The following is a 21395-nucleotide window of genomic DNA, read 5'->3' on the forward strand; positions in this document are numbered from 1 at the left end:
TCGGCCTGGCGTGCAGGAGTCCCGCGTTCGATTCCCAGCCAGGGCACACAGGAGAGGTGCCCATCTGCTTCTCCACCCCTCCCCCTCTCCTTCCTCTCTGTCTCTTTCTTCCCCTCCTGCAGCCAAGGCTCCATTGGAGCAAAGTTGGCCCGGGCGCTGAGGATGGCTCTATGGCCTCTGCTTCAGGTGCTAGAATGGCTTTGGTTGCGACAGAGCAACGGCCCAGATGGGCGGAGTATCACCCCTTGGTGGGCATGCCGGGTGGATCCCAGTCGGGCGCATGCAGAAGTCTGTCTGACTGCCTCCCTGTTTCCAACTTCAGAAAAATACAAAAATAAAATTTTAAAAAGTTAAAATTAAAAAAAATTCTGGCCCTGGCTGGTTGGCTCAGCGGTAGAGCGTCAGCCTAGCGTATGGAGGACCCGGGTTCGATTCCTGGCCAGGGCACACAGGAGAAGCGCCCATTTGCTTCTCTACCCCTCCGCCGCGCTTTCCTCTCTGTCTCTCTCTTCCCCTCCCTCAGCCAAGGCTCCATTGGAGCAAAGATGGCCCGGGCACTGGGGATGGCTCTGTGGCCTCTGCCTCAGGCGCTAGAGTGGCTCTGGTCGCAACATGGCGACGCCCAGGATGGGCAGAGCATCGCCCCCTGGTGGGCAGAGCGTCGCCCCTGGTGGGCGTGCCGGGTGGATCCTGGTCGGGCACATGCGGGAGTCTGTCTGACTGTCTCTCCCTGTTTCCAGCTTCAGAAAAATGAAAAAAAAAAAAAAATTCTGGCCTGACCAGTGGCGCAGTGGATAGAGCATCGGACTGGGACGCAGAGGACCCAGGTTCAAAACCCCTAGGTCACTGGCTTGAGCATGGGCTCATCTGGTTTGAGTAAGGCTCACCAGCTTGAACCCATGGTGGCTGGCTTGAGCAAGGGGTCACTCTGTCAGGGCACACATAAGAAATCAATCAATGAACAGCTAAGGTGCTGCAACAAAGAATTGATGCTTCTCATCTCTCTCCCTTCCTGTCTATCTGTCCCTATCTGTCCCTCTCTCTGTCTCTGTCACACACACAAAAAATCTGAAAATCAGATAAATACTTAATTACACATAATAAGCATAAATACAGTGTGGATATGCAGAAAGTGTGTTCTCAGCCCCCCTTACCTCCAGGGTCCGTTGACCACCTCCAGCTCCAGGACGGTCTGCAGACACTGGCAGTGCACAGCCTCCAAGGTGACGTTCACTCTGCACTCCTCCAGAGGGGGCACCTGGCCGCTGGAGGGCTCGATGTCGAAAGGGGACACCTGGTTGGGAGGTCAACCCAGAGGATAAGGAGAGAGGACACTTGGAATCTTAGAACTTGGGGCTGGCCACACCCATCAGGGTCACCCCTAAGCTGCCCCGTAGGGTACGGAAGAAGGCACGCTGGTGGGGAGCACAGCTGGGCTGGACTTTTACAACTTGGGTCTGGCCACATCCAACCAGGGTCACCCCCCAGCTGCCCCGTAGGGTACGGAAGAAGGCTCGCTGGTGGGGGAGCGCAGCTGGGCAGGAGTCTCAGGAGTCCGAGGATGGAAGCTGAGTCTCCAAGTAAAGGAGGAGGAGGTCCCCATGCAGTGGCCGAGGTCTGAGAGGGAAGAGGCAGAGGGTGGCAACAGGCTGGGTGTGTGGGGACCACGCTGGGGGGAGGTACGGTGGCCTGTGAGAGGTCTGCCCAGCCCCACTGAGCAGGCATGTGTCAAGACCCTGATTGATGGCTTTAAGTAAGCAAAGCCACAAGTCACCAGATTGGAGGAGGGATGAAGCTTCCGGGTGGCCACAGATTTCCCCCCTTCCCCGCCATAGGCTTGTACCTGTTCACCAGGCAGGCCCACCTCCTCCCTGACACAGGCAAAGGGAGAGGAGACGGCAGGAGGGTTAGGAAGAGGAATGTACCTGTAGGGCACTCTCCCCCCTTTCTGTCCTTGACAGAGACCAAATGCACTAGTCTGAGTGGTCCTATGGCCCGGGATGGGCCACACGGGACACTGAAAGGTCACACCCAGGAGGGAGGTTATTTCTCTTTGGTCTCTTCCTTCTGTGAGACCAAGTCAATGAATACACGGCACCTGCCCGGAGGGCAGCTTGTCCGCCCCACAGGGGCCTGGCCTGCCCAGCCCCACTCCCACCCCCCATCCAGGCCGCCATGCTGTGCTGTCTCAGGCCCTGTGCTCTCTTGCTTCTGAAGTGTCACCCTCCAGCCCTGGTGGGAGGGGTGGGTTGGCTGGCACTACAGGCTGCGTAGGCCTATCTCAGAAAAAGTGGCTGCTGTGCTCTGGCTGCAGTTTGGGGCGCACGCTCCAGAGCTAAGGAAAGAGCTCCTGTGCTTTCTTTGGTCTTTGCTCCTCACCTGCATCTCCCTTGAGGCCCTGGGGGTGTGGCTGCTCTCTGGGGCTGGGTTTCTGGGTCCCCTGAAACCCAGGCATCTGTGCACATCTAACCACTCCCAAATCTCATCATTAGTTTTGAGAGCTCAGAAAAACGAAGTGCAGTGGCCCTGGCCGGTTGGCTCAGTGGTAGAGCATAGGCCTGGCGTGCAAGGGGTCCCGGGTTCGATTCCTGGCCAGGGCACACAGGAGAAGCGCCCATCTGCTTCTCCACCCCTCCCCCTCTCTGTCTCTCTCTTCCCCTCCTGCAGCAAGGCTCCATTGGAGCAAAGATGGCCTGGGCGCTGGGATGGCTCCTTGGCCTCTGCCCCAGGCGCTAGAGTGGCTCTGGTTGCAGCAGAGCGATGCCCCGGAGGGGCAGAGCATCGCCCCCTGGTGGGCAGAACGTCGCCCCCTGGTGGGCATGCCGGGTGGATCCTGGTTGGGCGCATGCGGGAGTGTGTCTGACTGTCTCTCCCCGTTTCCAGCTTCAGAAAGATAAATAAAAAACAAACAAAAAAACGAAGTGCAGAGAACTGTATGGACAGGATTCCTACCAGCCTTGATTATGACATAAATCTTACCACACCTGAACTTGACCATTATGTCAATTATAAAATGTAGTGATTCTTCTCAGTGGGAGAAGAACATAGACTGGGTATCAGAGAGACCTGGGATCTCACAGGACTCCACCACCCGTGAGCTGTGTGACCCTGTCCCTCTCTATCAAATGAGGAGGCTGGCTGTGGCTCGTAAGTTTCCAGCCGTGCTCTGGGAAGTCCCAGGGATTCCTCAGAAGTGTGGAGAGTCAGCATGGGGCAGGGGATACCCGACAAGGGGGTCTCTGGGTAGCCAGAGGAGTCATATGTTATTTTAGATCTTGGGCTTCTGTATAGGGTTTCATTAGAGCAGTGGTTCTCAACCTTTCTAATGCCGTGACCCCGCAATACAGTTCCTCATGTTGCGGTGACCCCAAACCAAAAAATAATTTTGGTGGCTACTTCATAACTGTAATTTTGCTACAGTTATGATTTGGAATGTAAATACCTGATATGCATTATGTATTTTCCGATGGCTTTAGGCGACCCCACCGGGGTCGCGGCCCACAGGTTGAGAACCGCTGCATTAGAGGAAAGGGTTCTAATGACTCATATACTGACCCCACCCCCCACCCCACTCCCAGTCCCAGGCCCAGGCCCAGGCCCAGGCCCAGGCCCAGACTTCTGTGGCTTCACAGTCCAGGCAGGGAGACCAATGAACCCCAGGAGGGAACTGCTAACGCCAAGCCTGTGAAACAGGATGCTTGGCAACAGTGTGATTAGATGCAAATGTCATTACTTCCACCGTTAGTTCGGAGTGCCCATCTAGAGAAGGAAGGCCATTAGGCAGAGAAGATGGCTTTCGAGTGGAAAGGGAAAGTCCTGGAGAAAGGGAACCTATGTCGGCAGACAGGATGCATGTGTGGCTGTGACTGTCTTTCACTGGCTTCTGAACATGCAAGGAAAAGTATGTAGGGTTCTTATCTGGAGGGCAAGTGGACCAGCAAGATGGGGGCCTCGGTATGAAGTAGTCCGAGACAGCTGCTCTCACCACAGGGGCCTGGCCAGGGGCTCCCAGGGGCAGCGGCAACCTGAGGCGGCTCCCAGGGACCCAAGGCTACCAGGGTGTGAAGGGTGGGCGTGGCTAGTAAGATTTACCACGAATCGGGAGTAACCCACGCACGGTGACTTGGTCTTCTTCTGGATTGCACGTCAAATAGGCAAATGTGACGCCACAATTTAAATGTGACAATGATAACATTTAGGACTGTTAGTATTTTCTTAGTTTATAGTAAAAAGAAAAGTGCTATTAGAGTGGAAATGAACTTTGGAGTTGCTTTTTGGAGCCCTTCTGTTTGGGCCAGAAGCCAGGGCCCAAGCACCATCTGGCGGCAGGTACTCAAACTGCAGGTACACAATCCCTGGGAAGTTGGGAACCTTGGGGGTAAGCCCACCCAGTCTGTCTCTCCCTCCTTCAAGGCCTTGGAAGCTTCCTGCCCAGTTCAGTGGCCAAAAGGAACCACCAGTTCTTCCTGACCCAAAGGAACAACATTGAGCCTATGTCCTATTTCTGCATCAGACGGTAGAGAAAGCGACAGGAAAATCCAGTTCGGGGGTAAATTCCGCCATAGAAAGGACCCAGCTGCCTCAGAGATGGGGAGATTTGGAGATACTGCCAGGCAGACTTTTCCCCTCCCAGACTCAACCCTCTGAATTCCCCCGCACACATGCGTGTTACAGTTCAAACACGACCCAGGTAAACCGAATCCCGGGGGCGGGGTGGGGACTTACGGTGGCCCCTCTCTCTGCCAGGCAGACCGGGCTCTCCTTCATGCACCACGTGGCTGGCAGCGGGCTGGTGTTCTGGATCTGGATGGAGTTTGTGGTTTTCTGCCCCACGCGCAGCAAACCAAACTGAAGGGCTGAGACGTTGATGGTGAGGGCAGGCCCCTGAGATAGGCAGAGGGCCCGTCATGGGGCCACCTGGGATTGGGCTCCCTGCCCCACCCCACCACGCCCTGGCCCAGCCAGCTGCCCCAGCCCCCTGGCGGCACCTTGAAGGTCGCCTCGATGTGCAGCACCACCGGCCAGGGTGAGTCTCTGATTTCACACAACAGGTCCTGGCTTGTTGGGCCAGGGACACCCCCGGTTAACCTCAACTCAAACTCCTCGACCTCGAAGGACTCTGGGACAGGGGTGGGGGGAAGAGAGAGGTGGGGAAGGCAGGCACAGGCAGGTTCCCTCTGCAGCTGGGCCTGGACGTCTGGCCTTTGTGACTTCTCGTCCACATGTGCCAGGCTGCAGCCAGACCCGATCACGGGACACCAGGAACCCCTGCACAGGCTCTTCACTCTGAGGTCCTGCCCCAGCCACCCCCGGGTGGGTCCGACCCCTCCCGCAGTCCCCACAGTACCAATGATCCCTGTGCAGGGTTCCACTTCAATGATGTGACAGCTGCTGACCTTCCCCCACGTGTATCTGATGCGGGACTTGCTGTTGTTCCACATCTGAAAGACACACCCCACGTCAGATCGTCAGATCGGTTCCTGAGGAAGGACTGGGGCTGAGGCTCACAGAAGGTGCTCTCAACGCCCTCCCAGCTGACTCCTGGCCATCCAACCACACCAACACCACACTGCAGGGTCGGTGGGCCCCAGACCCTGCCAAACACTCGTGAACACAGGAAGGGGCCCCACAGCCCTGTTGGGGGAGGATGCTGGGAAGCCGAAGAAATGACAGACATGCCAGCTCAGCATCTGTGGGAACCACGGTGGTCCAGGGGCGCTGGGACTCACCCTCTGCGAGGCGGCCGCTGCCTGCCCCTCCGGCCACATGCTCTTCACACCTGTGCCCTAGTTCAGCCCCCCCCTCGCCAGCCCAGACTGGGGAGAGACTGTGACCTACCTTAAACTCTTTCTTCACATTTATGGCGATGTAGTTCTCCCCGGGGATGATGAGGGCATACGGTTCTAAGAGAACCTTGAACGGTTCTACTGAGCCTTTCACCTCGATTTCCAGGACGATCACGTTATCCACAGTGTACAAGGGGTTTTCTAGTTCTAGACTGAACACAGACCCACCATGAGCTAGGAGCCAACACAGCCCAGAGCATGGCCCTGTCAGGCCCTTGCTTCTGTCCTGTATCTTTGGTCTTGCGAAAAGAAAACGGTCCCCTGCCCAGAGTTCCTTCGCCCTCTAAAACCAGACGCCGAGTCAAGGCCCTGAGACAGTGACGAATGCCAGTGGCAGTGACGGCAACTCAGCCTCAGCCTGGGACAGGGACACCTTTCCTGCTGCCTCCGCGGACCCCAGGGGAGCACCCGGCCTGAGATCTCCACAGGACGCTGGCTGCAGACCCACCCTGACACCTGCTTAGGGAGGAGCTGGTAGCAATGCCCAGCATGGGGCAAATCCTTCCCTTGTGAGTCACCACCCTCCGGGGGTCCCAGCCTGGCTGCCCAGTTGGAACAGTGAGCCTGAGGCACAGCTCCAGGGTTCCAGGACAGCCCGAACTCTCAGAGCGAGTCCAGCTCTGTCCCCTGCACGCTGAGCCCACTCCAGGCCTCGGGGGCCGGCAGGGCAAGCCAGACGGGGCTCCCACGCACCAGTGCCTCCGGGGTGGGGGGGAGGGTCGGGTGGCTCCTTCACCCCCTCCTGTTGCCTTCCTGTGCATCCCCATGGGTCCCCCTCATCCAGGATCCGGTCCCTGCTCACCTCACGGGCTCTGGGATGTCCTCTAGCACCATCTGGAGAACACTGTGGAAATCCTTCAGCTGCAAAGCAAACAGTGCTCTGAAGGCACGGTGCCGGCCAGGCCCGCGAGGGAAGGCTGGGGCCTTGCACCAGGCCACCAGGCGGGCTGTCTAGGAAGTGCCGCTTCCCTGCTACCTGCCCTCCACCTGTGGGGGGGGGACGACTGCCAGGACCTGCGGGGCCTGCCTCCCTCAGTGGGCCCGGGACAGGAAGGAAAGGCCCTCCAGACCCCAACATGCCCTCCCAGGACAGCGAGATGGCTGGGTGCTGGCCGGAGAGGCAGTCTGCTGGTCTCCCCGGCCCAGCGGGTCCCCAGCACCCGCCCGCCCGCACACCCTGCTCTCACGCCCCTCACCCGGGGGCTGTAACCCCGTCCTCAGGAGCCTGTGCCTCACTCTCGGGGGGATGTGGGGGACTGGACAAGGATGGGAATGTCCTAGACGTCACAGAAGTACAGGGACCCCGGAGCTGAGGCGCTGCTGCAGACGAGGTGGGTGCGTGCGGGATCACAGGCAGAGAGAGCGTCTTCGTCCTGACACCAGCGCCTCCTCCAGCTCTGCTCTTGGCTAAGTGTCGGCCTCACCAGACGCTGGGGAGTGGGTCGGCCCCAGATGGGGCTTCAGCGGCAGTAAAGAACGGGAAGTGGGTCAGGCCCAGCTGCGGCTCCAGCGGCAGTAAAGAACGGGGAGTGGGTCGGCCCCAGCTGCGGCTTCAGCGGCAGTAAAGAACGGGGAATGGGTCAGGCCCAGCTGCGGCTCCAGCGGCAGTAAAGAACGGGGAGTGGGTCGGCCCCAGCTGCGGCTTCAGCGGCAGTAAAGAACGGGGAGTGGGTCAGGCCCAGCTGCGGCTCCAGCGGCAGTAAAGAACGGGGAGTGGGTCAGGCCCAGCTGCGGCTCCAGCGGCAGTAAAGAACGGGGAGTGGGTCAGGCCCCAGCTGCGGCTTCAGCGGCAGTAAAGAACGGGGAGTGGGTCAGGCCCAGCTGTGGCTTCAGCGGCAGTAAAGAACACACCCAGAGGCTGAGGCTACAGTGACCCAGTCATGTGACTACCAAGAGGGCACCGTTTTAACCTTGTGAGGAGAAAAGCTCAGGATGAACTCGTGGTCTGCGTGGGGGGAGAGGACGCCCCTCTCGGGGGTGATGGAGAAGGCCGTCTCGCTGTCGGGGTAGAACTTGATGCTGTCCATGCTGAAGGTCTCTCCGGGCATTAGGGCCTGCAGGTTGGGCTTCATGATCTGCCAGTGGAAGGCCAGCTCCACGTGCCTGTGTGGGCAACAGGGACAGCGGGTCCAAGGTCGTGCCCCAACCCTCTCGCCCCCTGCCTGGCCTGGCCCTGTCTCAGGAGGGACCAGGAAAGGCCCCGAGGACTGGAAGTGGCCGGGTCAGCTTAGGCCCCGCCCGGGGAGGAACTCTCCCGGGACTGCCTGGAGCACTGCTCCTGGCCAAGGACGGCCCCGGATGATCTAGAGCAGCACTCTCCAACGCAGCTTCCCACAGCGACGGACACCTTGTATCCCTGGGCCGGCCACACTGACGGCCACAGGTCAGTCTAAGACCCCACCCGGGAAGGAACTCTCCCGGGACTGCCTGGAGCACTGCTCCTGGCTAAGGACGGCCCCGGATGATCTAGAGCAGCACTCTCCAATGCAGCTTCCCGCAGTGACGGACACCTTATCTCCCTGGGCCGGCCACACTGACGGCCACAGGTCAGTCTAAGACCCCGCCCGGGAAGGAAGGCCCCGATGATCTAGGGCAGCACTGTCCAATGCTGCTTCCCGCGGCGACGGACACCTTGTATCCCTGGGCCGGCCACACTGACGGCCACAGGTCAGTCTAAGACCCCGCCCAGGGAGGAACTCCCCCGGGATTGTCTGGAGCACTGCTCCTGGCTAAGGGCGGCTCCGGATGATCTAGAGCAGCACTCTCCAATGCAGCTTCCCGCAGTGACGGACACCTTGTCTCCCTGGGCCGGCCACACTGACGGCCACAGGCTACCTGTGTGGCTTCTGAGTGCTTAGAATGGGGCTGGTGCCTCTGAGAAAGTGAGGGGAGTTCTTAATTTTGTTTAATTTTAATAGATTTCTATTAAAATAGGCCCTGTGGCTGGTGGCCACCATGATGGACAGTGCAGGTCTGGGTCCTTCCATCCTGCGCCCAGGCTCTTCCCTCAAGCCTGCTGCCTTGTTGGGAACTCAGGGCCAGGTGAGGAGGGAGAAGGGGTGTGTGTTGGGGGCTACTGTGTGGGGGGCACTCACGTCGCATTTCTAATCATCAGCTGCCTCTCAGCTGTAGACTGAAGGTTTTCAGGCTCAAAGCGTATGAAGTGCTGGGCGGTTAAGTCTGTGAGCTCTCCAGGCTCCGGCTGACTCTTCTCACCAGAAATATAGACCAGATCCAAAGCAACCAGCTGCCCGACTCCTGACAAAACAGGGCGGAGAAGCTTCACTCGGCCTGAAAACAGGACTCTGCCGAAGGCTGTGGCCGGACCCCTGCTACCACCCACATGCAGCTTGGTCGTGACCCTCGGACTATACACAGGAGAGACTGGGGGCCTTTAACACACACATTCATGTCCCCCACATCTCACAGACCAGGAGGAGGTGATTCTGATAGCACAGAGCAGGTTCAATTAATGCTTGCTGAGTGAAATGGGACGGATGGATAGATGGGTGGGTGGATGGATGGGTGGATGGATGGATGAATGGACAGATGGGCAGACAGATGAGAGGAAGGAAGAATATATGGAGGGAGGGAGGGAGGGAGGGAGGGAGGGAAGGAAGGAAGGAAGGAAAGATGGAAGGGAAGGAGGGAGGAAAGAAGGCAGGGAGGGAGAGAGGGAGACAGAGCGGGAGGGAGTGTGGGAGAGAAAGGGAGAGAGGGAGGGATGGAGGGAGGGAGGAAAAGAGGGAGAGAGGGAGGGAGAGAAGGGGGAGGGAGGGAGGGAGGGAGAAAGAAGGGCATCTTAAGGAAGTTCAGCAGGGTACCCCTCCACCTCTACAGAAACCTGGAGGTTCACCTGGTTGTTTATGTGAAAGTCACTTATGTGGCTATCTCCAATTCCCCAAAAGGAGGTCAGGGTGAGTTTCAAAGTGAAATGATGAAAGATTTCACCCCAGGTTTCCATCTACTCTCACCGGAAGGCTCCTGGGGACTGTCCTGCAGGCCACACTGGCTTGGGTCTCCAAGGTCTGACCAGAGGGAGAGGCCCCAAACCAGACCCTGGCACACGGAGGCCGCAGCATCCTCTAAAGTGTCCCCTGATGCCAACGCTAGTGCAGAAGCTTCTGAAACCCAGGGACCTATGCCGGCCCCTCCCCTGGCACACACGCGAGCCCACCGGAGGTCACCAGCTCCTTTATCTGACAGTTGTCGCACGTGATGATGAAGGTCTGCTCTGCCCTTCCGAAGCTCGTTGGGAGAAACAGGACCTGGGGGACAGAAGGCTGCCCTGTGACCTCCCATGAAGGGGCTTCCACCCTCACCTTCCAGGCTCCTCTCTTTAGACACCCACCCGTCTCTGCTCTCCACTCTTCGCAGCCCTCCCTGCCGCTTCCCCCGCTTCGACCTACGGCGGGGCGTTTCCCCTGCAGCTCTGCCCCAGAGCAGCCGGGAGCGTGTTGAAAGGATGTGGAGAGCAGGTTCACAGAGACCGACATACAAATGACAGCACGTTAACCCTCATCCATAACAAACGAAATGGAAACGAAAACCACCCAGAAGAACAGGCTTTCAATTTTTTTTTTTTTTTTTCTGAAGCTGGAAACGGGGAGGCAGTCAGACAGACTCCCGCATGCGCCCGACCGGGATCCACCCGGCACGCCCACCAGGGGGCGACGCTCTGCCCACCAGGGGGTGATGCTCTGCCCCTCTGGGGCATCGCGCTGTTGCATCCAGAGCCATTCTAGCGCCTGAGGCAGAGGCCACAGAGCCATTCTCAGCACCCGGGCCATCTTTGCTCCAATGGAGCCTCGGCTGCGGGAGGGGGAGAGAGAGACAGAGAGGAAGGAGAGGGGGAGGGGTGGAGAAGCAGATGGGCGCTTCTCCTGTGTGCCCTGGCCGGGAATCGAACCCGGGACTCCTGCATGCCAGGCTGACGCTTTACCACTGAGCCAATTGGCCAGGGCCCAGGCTTTCACTCTTGATGGGGGCAAAGGTCGCTATCATGAATGCAATAATATGATATCTTGATTTTCTTCAAAATAATCTAGAGAGGCGGGGACTGGCCGGAGGAGAAGCAAACGCGGTCAAGTTGGCTGAGAGCTCAAGAACGCTAAGTCTGGGAAACGGCTGTGGGTGATTATTAAGCTATTCTATTTTTGCATACGTTAAAAAATGTCCAAGAGGGCAGTTAAAAAAAAAAGTTTGATAGCACACTGTACTGGCAAGAGTGTGAGGAAACAGGCACCTTCACGCATCAGATCGTTGGCAGTGTAATTGGTACAGTCTACACTGTGGAGATTTGGGCAACAATGTGTCACAATTATGAGCAGAGACCCGAGTCAACACCTCCACTTCAAGGGCTGTACCCTGTAGGCAGACTCCTACTTGTTCAGACTGATGTGTGTGTACGTTATTTGCAAAGATAGCCAGAGATCAGAAAAAATCTTCATGGCCATCAGGAGGGAGGAGCTGAACTGAATTATGGTTCATTCATTCACACAGCAGAATACTATGCAGCTACGAACTGAAATGAAGGAAAGAGACTTTTAGCAGAACTTACTTTTTTCTGAAAGACTCCCTACCCCTGGCCTTGAAGCTAGTTTTGCAGGCTGTGGCCTTGAGTTAGTTCTGCAAATTTGCAGCTGTACCCAGAATGTTCCTCCCAGAATTATCCTCTAGATAAACATTGTTAATGAGCTTGTTTCACTGCTTTGTTTAACCGCTAGACTTCCCGTCCTTCCCATACCCTGTCCAGGATGTAATTGTCTTTAAAAGCTGGCTAAGTGGGCCCTGGCCGGTTGGCTCAGCGGTAGAGCGTCAGCCTGGTGTGCGGGGACCCGGGTTCGATTCCCGGCCAGGGCACATAGGAGAAGCGCCCATTTGCTTCTCCACCCCCCTCCCCTCCTTCCTCTCTGTCTCTCTCTTCCCCTCCTGCAGCCAAGGCTCCATTGGAGCAAAGATGGCCCGGGCGCTGGGGATGGTTCCTTGGCCTCTGCCCCAGGCGCTAGAGTGGCTCTGGTCGTGGCAGAGCGACCCCCCGGAGGGGCAGAGCATCGCCCCTGGTGGGCGTGCCGGGTGGATCCCAGTCAGGCGCATGCGGGAGTCTGTCTGACTGTCTCTCCCCATTTCCAGCTTCAGAAAAATACAAAAAAAAAAGCTGGCTAAGTGGATTAGGGGCCGTGAGTTTTTGGAGTGCTAGTTCCCTCGTGGGTTGCTGGCTTTTTGTAATAAAGATTCCTTAATTTGACTACTTAATTGTGTGGCAAATGTCTGTTTTTCACTGTTCCAATATAACAGAACAAAATAAAGAATGATTTCTCAGACACATCAGTAAATGGACGACACAAGGTGCAGACCAAGGATAGAATGGGCAACTATTTGTAGGAAGAAAAAAGAGAAGCAAAGGAAAGAAAAAACAGTGCATTTGCTTATTCAGGCATCACAGGTCTCTGGAAGGGCACCTAGGAGCCTGGTAAGGTTGTGGCCTCTGGGTGGCTGGGAACTGGGGTGACAGGGAGCATTTCAATGTTTACTTATTTGTAGCTTTTGAGTTTTTAAACATGAATTTACTTCTTTTGTTTTTCTTCTACAGAGACAGAGAAGAGATAGATAGGGACAGACAGGAATGGAGAGAGATGAGAAGCATCAATCATTAGTTTCTCGTTGCGACACCTTGTTCATTGATTGCTTTCTCATATGTGCCTTGACTGGGGGCTACAGCAGACCGAGTAACCCCGTGCTTGAGCCAGCGACCTTGGGTCCAAGCTGGTAGCTTTGCTCAAACCAGATGAGCCCGCGCTCAAGCTGGCAACCTTGGGGTCTCGAACCTGGGTCCTCTGCATCCCAGTCTGACGCTCTATCCACTGCGCCACCGCCTGGTTAGGCATGAATTTACTTCTTATTTGGAAATATAAATAACTTTTAAGACAAAAAAACCCAAACAACCAATAAACAAAATACATATGGAATGCAAAGGGGGGGATCTGCCCCTGGACTCCCTCACTGCTCCCCATAGACGGGGGGTCTGCCCCTGGACTCCCTCACTGCTCCCCATAGACGGGGGATCTGCCCCTGGACTCCCTCACTGCTCCCCATAGACGGGGGGTCTGCCCCTGGACTCCCTCACTGCTCCCCATAGACGGGAGATCTGCCCCTGGACTCCCTCACTGCTGCCCATAGACGGGGGATCTGCCCCTGGACTCCCTCACTGCTCCCCATAGACGGGGGGTCTGCACCCTGGACTCCCTCACTGCTCCCCATAGATGGGGGGTCTGCCCCTGGACTCCCTCACTGCTCCCCATAGACGGGAGATCTGCCCCTGGACTCCCTCACTGCTCCCCATAGACGGGGGGTCTGCACCCTGGACTCCCTCACTGCTGCCCATAGACGGGGGATCTGCCCCTGGACTCCCTCACTGCTCCCCATAGACGGGGGGTCTGCACCCTGGACTCCCTCACTGCTCCCCATAGATGGGGGGTCTGCCCCTGGACTCCCTCACTGCTCCCCATAGACGGAAGATCTGCCCCTGGACTCCCTCACTGCTCCCCATAGACGGGGGGTCTGCCCCTGGACTCCCTCACTGCTCCCCATAGACGGGAGATCTGCCCCTGGACTCCCTCACTGCTGCCCATAGACGGGGGATCTGCCCCTGGACTCCCTCACTGCTCCCCATAGACGGGGGGTCTGCACCCTGGACTCCCTCACTGCTCCCCATAGATGGGGGGTCTGCCCCTGGACTCCCTCACTGCTCCCCATAGACGGGAGATCTGCCCCTGGACTCCCTCACTGCTCCCCATAGACGGGGGGTCTGCACCCTGGACTCCCTCACTGCTGCCCATAGACGGGGGATCTGCCCCTGGACTCCCTCACTGCTCCCCATAGACGGGGGGTCTGCACCCTGGACTCCCTCACTGCTCCCCATAGATGGGGGGGTCTGCCCCTGGACTCCCTCACTGCTCCCCATAGACGGAAGATCTGCCCCTGGACTCCCTCACTGCTCCCCATAGACGGGGGGGTCTGCCCCTGGACTCCCTCACTGCTCCCCATAGACGGGGGGGGTCTGCCCCCTGGACTCCCTCACTGCTCCCCATAGACGGGAGATCTGCCCCTGGACTCCCTCACTGCTCCCCATAGATGGGGGGTCTGCCCCTGGACTCCCTCACTGCTCCCCATAGATGGGGGGTCTGCCCCTGGACTCCCTCACTGCTCCCCATAGACGGGGGGGTCTGCCCCTGGACTCCCTCACTGCTCCCCATAAATGGGGGGTCTGCCCCTGGACTCCCTCACTGCTCCCCATAGACGGGGGGGGTCTGCCCCTGGACTCCCTCACTGCTCCCCATAGACGGGGGGGTCTGCCCCTGGACTCCCTCACTGCTCCCCATAGATGGGGGGGTCTGGCCCTGGACTCCCTCACTGCTCCCCATAGACGGGGGGGTCTGCCCCTGGACTCCCTCACTGCTCCCCATAGACGTGGGGGGGTCTGCCCCAGGACTCCCTCACTGCTCCCCATAGACGGGGGGGTCTGCCCCTGGACTCCCTCACTGCTCCCCATAGACGGGGGGGTCTGCCCCTGGACTCCCTCACTGCTCCCCATAGATGGGGGGTCTGCCCCCTGGACTCCCTCACTGCTCCCCATAGACGGGGGATCTGCCCCTGGACTCCCTCACTGCTCCCCATAGACGGGGGATCTGCCCCTGGACTCCCTCACTGCTCCCCATAGATGGGGGGTCTGCACCCTGGACTCCCTCATTGCTCCCCATAGACGGGAGATCTGTCCCTGGACTCCCTCACTGCTCCCCATAGATGGGGGGTCTGCCCCCTGGACTCCCTCACTGCTCCCCATAGACGGGAGATCTGTCCCTGGACTCCCTCACTGCTCCCCATAGACGGGGGGTCTGCCCCCTGGACTCCCTCACTGTTGCCCATAGACAGGAGATATGCCCCTGGACTCCCTCACTGCTCCCCATAGACGGGAGATCTGCCCTTGGACTCCCTCACTGCTCCCCATAGATGGGGGGTCTGCCCCCTGGACTCCCTCACTGCTCCCCATAGACGGGAGATCTGTCCCTGGACTCCCTCGCTGCTCTCCATAGACGGGGGATCTGCCCCTGGACTCCCTCACTGCTCCCCATAGACGGGAGATCTGCCCCTGGACTCCCTCACTGCTCCCCATAGACGGGGGGTCTGCACCCTGGACTCCCTCACTGCTCCCCATAAATGGGGGGTCTGCCCCCTGGACTCCCTCACTGCTCCCCATAGACGGGGGGTCTGCCCCCTGGACTCCCTCACTGCTCCCCATAGACGGGGGGTCTGCCCCCTGGACTCCCTCACTGCTCTCCATAGACAGGGGGTCTGCACCCTGGACTCCCTCACTGCTCCCCATAGACGGGGGGTCTGCACCCTGGACTCCCTCACTGCTCCCCATAAATGGGGGGTCTGCCCCTGGACTCCCTCACTGCTCCCCACAGACGGGGGATCTGCCCCTGGACTCTCTCACTGCTGCCCATAGACAGGAGATATGCCCCTGGACTCCCTCACTGCTCCCCATAGACGGAAGATCTGCCCCTGGACTCCCTCGCTGCTCCCCATAGACGGGAGATCTGCCCCTGGACTCCCTCGCTGCTCCCCATAGACGGAAGATCTGCCCCTGGACTCCCTCGCTGCTCCCCATAGACGGAAGATCTGCCCCTGGACTCCCTCGCTTCTCCCCATAGATGGAAGATCTGCCCCTGGACTCCCTCACTGCTCCCCATAGACGGGGGGGGGTCTGCCCCCTGGACTCCCTCACTGCTCCCCATAGACGGGGGATCTGCCCCTGGACTCCCTCACTGCTCCCCATAGATGGGGGATCTGCCCCTGGACTCCCTCACTGCTCCCCATAGACGGTGGAGATCTGCCCCTGGACTCCCTCACTGCTCCCCATAGACGGGGGGTCTGCCCCTGGACTCCCTCACTGCTCCCCATAGACGGTGGAGATCTGCCCCTGGACTCCCTCACTGCTCCCCATAGACGGTGGAGATCTGCCCCTGGACTCCCTCACTGCTCCCCATAGATGGGGGGTCTGCCCCCTGGACTCCCTCACTGCTCCCCATAGACGGTGGAGATCTGCCCCTGGATACCCTCACTGCTCCCCATAGACGGTGGAGATCTGCCCCTGGACTCCCTCACTGCTCCCCATAGACGGTGGAGATCTGCCCCTGGACTCCCTCACTGCTCCCCATAGACGGTGGAGATCTGCCCCTGGACTCCCTCACTGCTCCCCATAGACGGGAGATCTGTCCCTGGACTCCCTCCCTGCTCCCCATAGACGGTGGAGATCTGCCCCTTGACTCCCTCACTGCTCCCCATAGGCTCCTGCTGCTGCCCTCTTCCTTTCCTTGGGGATCACAGGAAGAAGGGATGAGGGGGACATCCTGGCCTGGTCAAAGATGACCCGTCCCAGTTCTTTAAGCCACGACAAGGCTCTGACAAGGCCTGGGCCATCCCAAGAGGATCCAACCTGCCCCTCAGCAGTCGACAAGGGCTGACGAAGCCCTACTATTTTCCTGAATTGGCCCCCAAGAGCCAGGTGCTTATGGGGGACTCAGATCAGCGCAGACATGAACAGCCAGCATTGCCCCAGGGCTCCAGAACCAGACCCCCTCGGCACTGGAAGCTGGAAAGCCGCTGACAGAGGAAGCCCTCTACACTAAGGCAGAGAAGCTTGGCGCCGTGGTCCTCAAGCTTTGCTGCTCCCCGGAAGCACCTGGAGAGCCTTTCAAGTCCTGTGGCCAGGCCTGGCAATGAACTCAGAATTTCAGGGCTGGGGCCCCAGTATCAGTGTGTTTGCAAGTTCCTCAGGGGATTGCAAAGTGTAGCTGAGTTTGAGAAACTGTGGCTGTTGGCTCTCTCTACCCAGTGACATGGTGCAGGCCAAACCCCTCCCCAGAGACCAGACAGCTTTTACTCTGGAACAGGGGTCCCCAAACTTTTTATACAGGGGGCCAGTTCACTGTTCCTCAGACTGTTGGAGGGCCAGACTATAAAAAAAATCTATGAACAAATCCCTATGCACACTGCACATATCTTATTTTAAAGTAAAAAAACAAAACGGAACAAATGCAATATTTAAAATAAAGAACAAGTAAATTTAGATCAATAAACTGACCAGTATGTCAATGGGAACTATGCTCCTCTCACTGACCACCAATGAAAGAGGTTCCCCTTCCGGAAGTACAGTGGGGGCTGGATAAATGACCTCAGGGGGCCACATGCAGCCCGCGGGCCTTAGTTTGGGGACCCCTGCTCAGTGTCTCCCACAACAGGCTGGTGAGGAAGGCCACCCGTGCTGAGGCAGCTCTGCAGCTAACCGTGTTACCAGCACAGAATCAGACTCCAGGGCCAGGAAGCCAGGGAGGCAGGGAGGTGGACCGTGGCAGGAAGACATCACCATCTCTCAAAGGCTCTTCCGGGGACCAATGAGCAGGTGTGATGAGTGGAAGGGACCACTTAATGGGGCCAGTTTGGAAAGGAGAAACCCACAGCTGGGGGGCGTCCGACTCAGAGAACTCCTGCCGGGGTTCAGAGTGAGGCCCCAGGAAGGCGAGTATAACTGTATAACCGAGGGCAAAAAAGGAAAGAGAGAACTGCTGTCATCACCTAGGTACCAGGGTGGGGGCGGGGTGTCCAAGAGAGACTGAAGAACTCTGGGAAGATCCTGGAAGCCGCTTAGATGCTGCTGAAAGTGACTCCCGGGCTGACAGCGTGTACAAGCGATGCTCAGGGGTCATAATGGAAATGTGGGGGCTTCCTGCACTTGCTTTCTGAAAAAGGTCATACGATAGCCTAGTGAGCCCTGGCTGGAGAGAGCATCGTCCTGAAGCACAGAGGTTGCCGGTTCAATCCCTGGTTAGGGCACATAGAGGAACAGATCTATGTTCCTCTCTCTCTCTCTCAAATCAATAAAATAAACATAAAAAAATAAAGATAGCCAAATGACATCACTTCGCAAAATGTAAGAACATGCTCCCACACAGAAACCACAACAGCTGGAGCCCAGGATGGGGGTGGATATTTGGGTCATGAAAACACAGAGGCAATGGAATCAGGCAAGGCGTTGAGGAAATAGCCACGAGCAGCCGTGAGGAGAAGACACGTGCCAGGGTCCCATCACCTACCTCCACTGCCACGGCCTGCCCGGGAGCCAGCTCAAACACTGAGGGTGAGATCGCAAACGGAGGCTGCTCCACGAAGCCAAGCGCGGCAACTGCCTTCAAGAGAAGCAGACGACACAACACAACTGTGCGGGGGGAACTGGAACTCCCCATCTGCAAACTCCCCCCTTTCAAAAATCCGTTCTGCCATGTGAGGGACCTCAGGGATCATCCAGTGCCTCGTTAATGAAAAAAAAAACCTGGAGGCTCATTCATTGAGCAAGCTTCTACTCAACCTTCACTGGGGAGGTTCTGAACATCAAATTCGAGGAAGCCCCAGAGCATCTGTGGGCAGCTGACTGCTGGTAGGCGGTACAAGGTTTCCACTGAAAAGTGTTTTAGACACAAAGCGAGAGGCACTGGAGAAAGCCTCGCCCGGGACGTGAGTTCCCAAACCACAGTCCTTTCCCTCCTGTCGCACCCTCTGTGGCAGCCACCAGCTTCCGTGTCTGTGTCCATCTCTGATCCACCTCCGGCTTCAAGCTCCTGAGGCACGAGGGTAGCTGCCATCCTGTGAGCAGAGCCCTGGCCCCAGTGCCTACACGGGAAGCCACTGAGCGTGCCAGGGACACAAACCCATGCCTACAGAAGTGAGTGAAATATCTCTTGGAACATGGGGTCCTCTGGATCTATCACTTGTTTTCTGGGGACACAGGCTCAGAGAACTCTCTACTGTAAGAAACACAGTGTTGTGAGCGTGAAGGTGAGTGGTGAGTGTGCCCGGTGGTGGTGCGGACAGGGGAGGAGGACCAAACGGGAGAGACGGTGCACGTGTCCCGGTCCCCACTCCCACCGACAGGGCCACCGTGAATCCTGGCCTAAGGCTGCACATCTTCCAAATATTCCAAACACAGTGGAAATGCAGATTTTGGTATGAAATCTCTAGGGGATTTGTAAACATTGGCTCAAAAATAAAATGTTTTTCAGCACTGTGCCAAATAAATGTGCCCACAGGACTCAGCCAAAGAGCTGCCAATTGTTATCATTTTGTGTGTGTGACAGAGACAGAGAGAGGGACACATAAGACAGACAGGAAGAGAGATGAGAAGCATCAATTCTTCGTTGCAGCTCCTTAGTTGTTCATTGATTGCTTTCTCATGTGTGCCTTGACCGTGGGGCTACCGCAGACCAAGTGGCCCCTTGCTCGAACCAGCGACCTTGGGCTCAAGCCGGTGAGCTTTTGCTCAAACCAGATGAGCCCGCGCTCAAGCTGGCGACCTCGGGGTTTCGAACCTGGGTCCTCCGCGTCCCAGTCCGACACTCTGGTGCCACCACCTGGTCAGGCAAAGCTGCCAATTTTTGACCTTTGATACATTCAACCATTTGCCAGCATAATGAGTAAAATAAACACAGTGATAGTGAGCCAGGCCATGATGCACGCTGCCCAGGGGCGTGCGTGGACGAGCGGCACGGCCAGAGCTCCAGCGCGAGTCTGCATACACACTGATTCCCGGCCGGATGTGGCAGCTGGATAAGAGGTTCTAACATCCGGTCTTCTGTGTGCTGCCAATCACAGGGGCACTCCAGCTAGTCCCTAATGGGGGGAGGGGTGTTCCTTTTGATGCATTTGCTCTTTTTTCCAGGGGGCATGTGAAAACTCACCCTGAGACTCAGCGGTGGCCAGTTCCTTTTAGGCATGACACAGAACCTGCCGACGCTGAGGCCCACGTTCCTGCAGAGGAATCTGCTCACCTTGATCCCCCCGACGAGGCAGTGCCCGCAGTCCAGCACGGGGAACACTGCAGCCACAGGAGAAGACGCACAAGAGACAGAATGGGTCGCTGTGAATGGGCCTGCTGTCCCCGTTCTCCTGAGGTCCAACCACAGTCCAGAGCAGGGCCCCCACCCAGCACCCTGATCAGAGAGGGTGAGTGGGGACACGGCCTGGTCCCTGCTGTCCCCGTTCTCCTGAGGCCCAACCAGCACCCTGATCAGAGAGGGTGAGTGGGGACATGGCCTGGTCCCTGCTGTCCCTGTTCTCCTGAGGTCCAACCACAGTCCAGAGCAGGGCCCCCACCCAGCACCCTGATCAGAGAGGGTGAGTGGGGACACGGCCTGGTCCCTGCTGTCCCCGTTCTCCTGAGGCCCAACCAGCACCCTGATCAGAGAGGGTGAGTGGGGACACGGCCTGGTCCCTGCTGTCCCCATTCTCCTGAGGCCCAACCAGAGTCCAGAGCAGGGGCCCCCACCCAGCACCCTGATCAGAGAGGGTGAGTGGGGACATGGCCTGGTCCCTGCTGTCCCCGTTCTCCTGAGGCCCAACCAGAGTCCAGAGCAGGGCCCCCACTCAGCACCCTGATCAGAGAGGGTGAGTGGGGACACGGCCTGGTCCCTGCTGTCCCCGTTCTCCTGAGGCCCAACCAGAGTCCAGAGCAGGGCCCCCACTCAGCACCCTGATCAGAGAGGGTGAGTGGGGACACGGCCTGGTCCCTGCTGTCCCCGTTCTCCTGAGGTCTAACCAGAGTCCAGAGCAGGGCCCCCACCCAGCACCCTGATCAGAGAGGGTGAGTGGGGACACGGCCTGGTCCCTGCTGTCACCGTTCTCCTGAGGCCCAACCAGAGTCCAGAGCAGGGCCCCCACCCAGCACCCTGATCAGAGAGGGTGAGTGGGGACGCGGCCTGACCCCTGCTCCCGCTCCTGGCTAGAACAGCAGCAGTCAGCGCTCACTGTGAACCCAGGCCTCAGCCGGGCCACCCACCAGGGCCCTGGGGGTTGTGGGCACAGCCCCAGCTTGCATCCTGTGCCCAGCTGCAGAGGCCTGTGAGTGAGGAGTGCTGCCAGAGTCAGCTTCCCAGAACAAGCTTGTCCCAGAGTCACACAGGCAACGTGCCCTGAGGGCCCCAGGCGTCCCTTCCTGCCCCCGGGGCACAGCATGGGTTCGTGAAGTCGGTGCTGGGGCTCACGGGGCTGCTGGCCTCCCCCCTGCTGTGTAATCCAGTCAGCTGCCACTGGGCAGTGGGACAGGGGCCTGACACTGGGGAAGACTGTGTAGACGCTGCTGGCAGGTCCCTCCTCAGGGTCCAGAAGCTTCTGCCAAGCTGTGTGCTGCCACCAGGGCCCAGAAAGCCAGCCAGCAGGCCTGACAGGGACTGACCAACCGCAACCAAATCCCAGGGAGGGCAGGGCACACTCACGCGTCAGCACTGGGGGCGGCCTCCGGGCCTGCAAGGGGATCAGGAGCGGCTGGGCTGACTGGGTCTCCACTAAAATAGTATCGTCGAAATCCCGAAGGCAGTCAGGAAAGAACTGGACCGTGTACTGGCATGTCATTCCGGGAGCCACCATTCCACCGTGACCTGGGAACATTCCTGTGTGTGACAGAAGTGGCGAATGAGGATGGGGACCAGCCAGCCCCCA

The 21395-nt window shown here is 58.3% G+C and overlaps 1 protein-coding gene across 1 annotated transcript in view; it reads right to left on the reverse strand.

Annotated features, from left to right (window-relative positions):
- DLEC1 (DLEC1 cilia and flagella associated protein) overlaps positions 1–21395 on the reverse strand; it is a 66457-nt gene that overhangs the window by 23307 nt on the left and 21755 nt on the right. Inside the window, exons 8-19 of the mRNA XM_066245718.1 lie at positions 21173–21346; positions 19640–19776; positions 18002–18094; positions 10024–10114; positions 8942–9104; positions 7757–7949; positions 6649–6707; positions 5839–5998; positions 5348–5441; positions 4989–5119; positions 4726–4884; positions 1155–1294 (exon numbers count right to left, since the gene is read on the reverse strand). Coding sequence (XP_066101815.1) covers positions 1155–1294; positions 4726–4884; positions 4989–5119; positions 5348–5441; positions 5839–5998; positions 6649–6707; positions 7757–7949; positions 8942–9104; positions 10024–10114; positions 18002–18094; positions 19640–19776; positions 21173–21346 — 1594 coding nt within the window. The remainder of the gene's footprint in view (positions 1–1154; positions 1295–4725; positions 4885–4988; positions 5120–5347; positions 5442–5838; positions 5999–6648; positions 6708–7756; positions 7950–8941; positions 9105–10023; positions 10115–18001; positions 18095–19639; positions 19777–21172; positions 21347–21395) is intronic.

Source organism: Saccopteryx bilineata, chromosome 10 (genome assembly GCF_036850765.1).
Source record: "Saccopteryx bilineata isolate mSacBil1 chromosome 10, mSacBil1_pri_phased_curated, whole genome shotgun sequence".
Lineage (NCBI taxonomy): Eukaryota > Metazoa > Chordata > Mammalia > Chiroptera > Emballonuridae > Saccopteryx > Saccopteryx bilineata.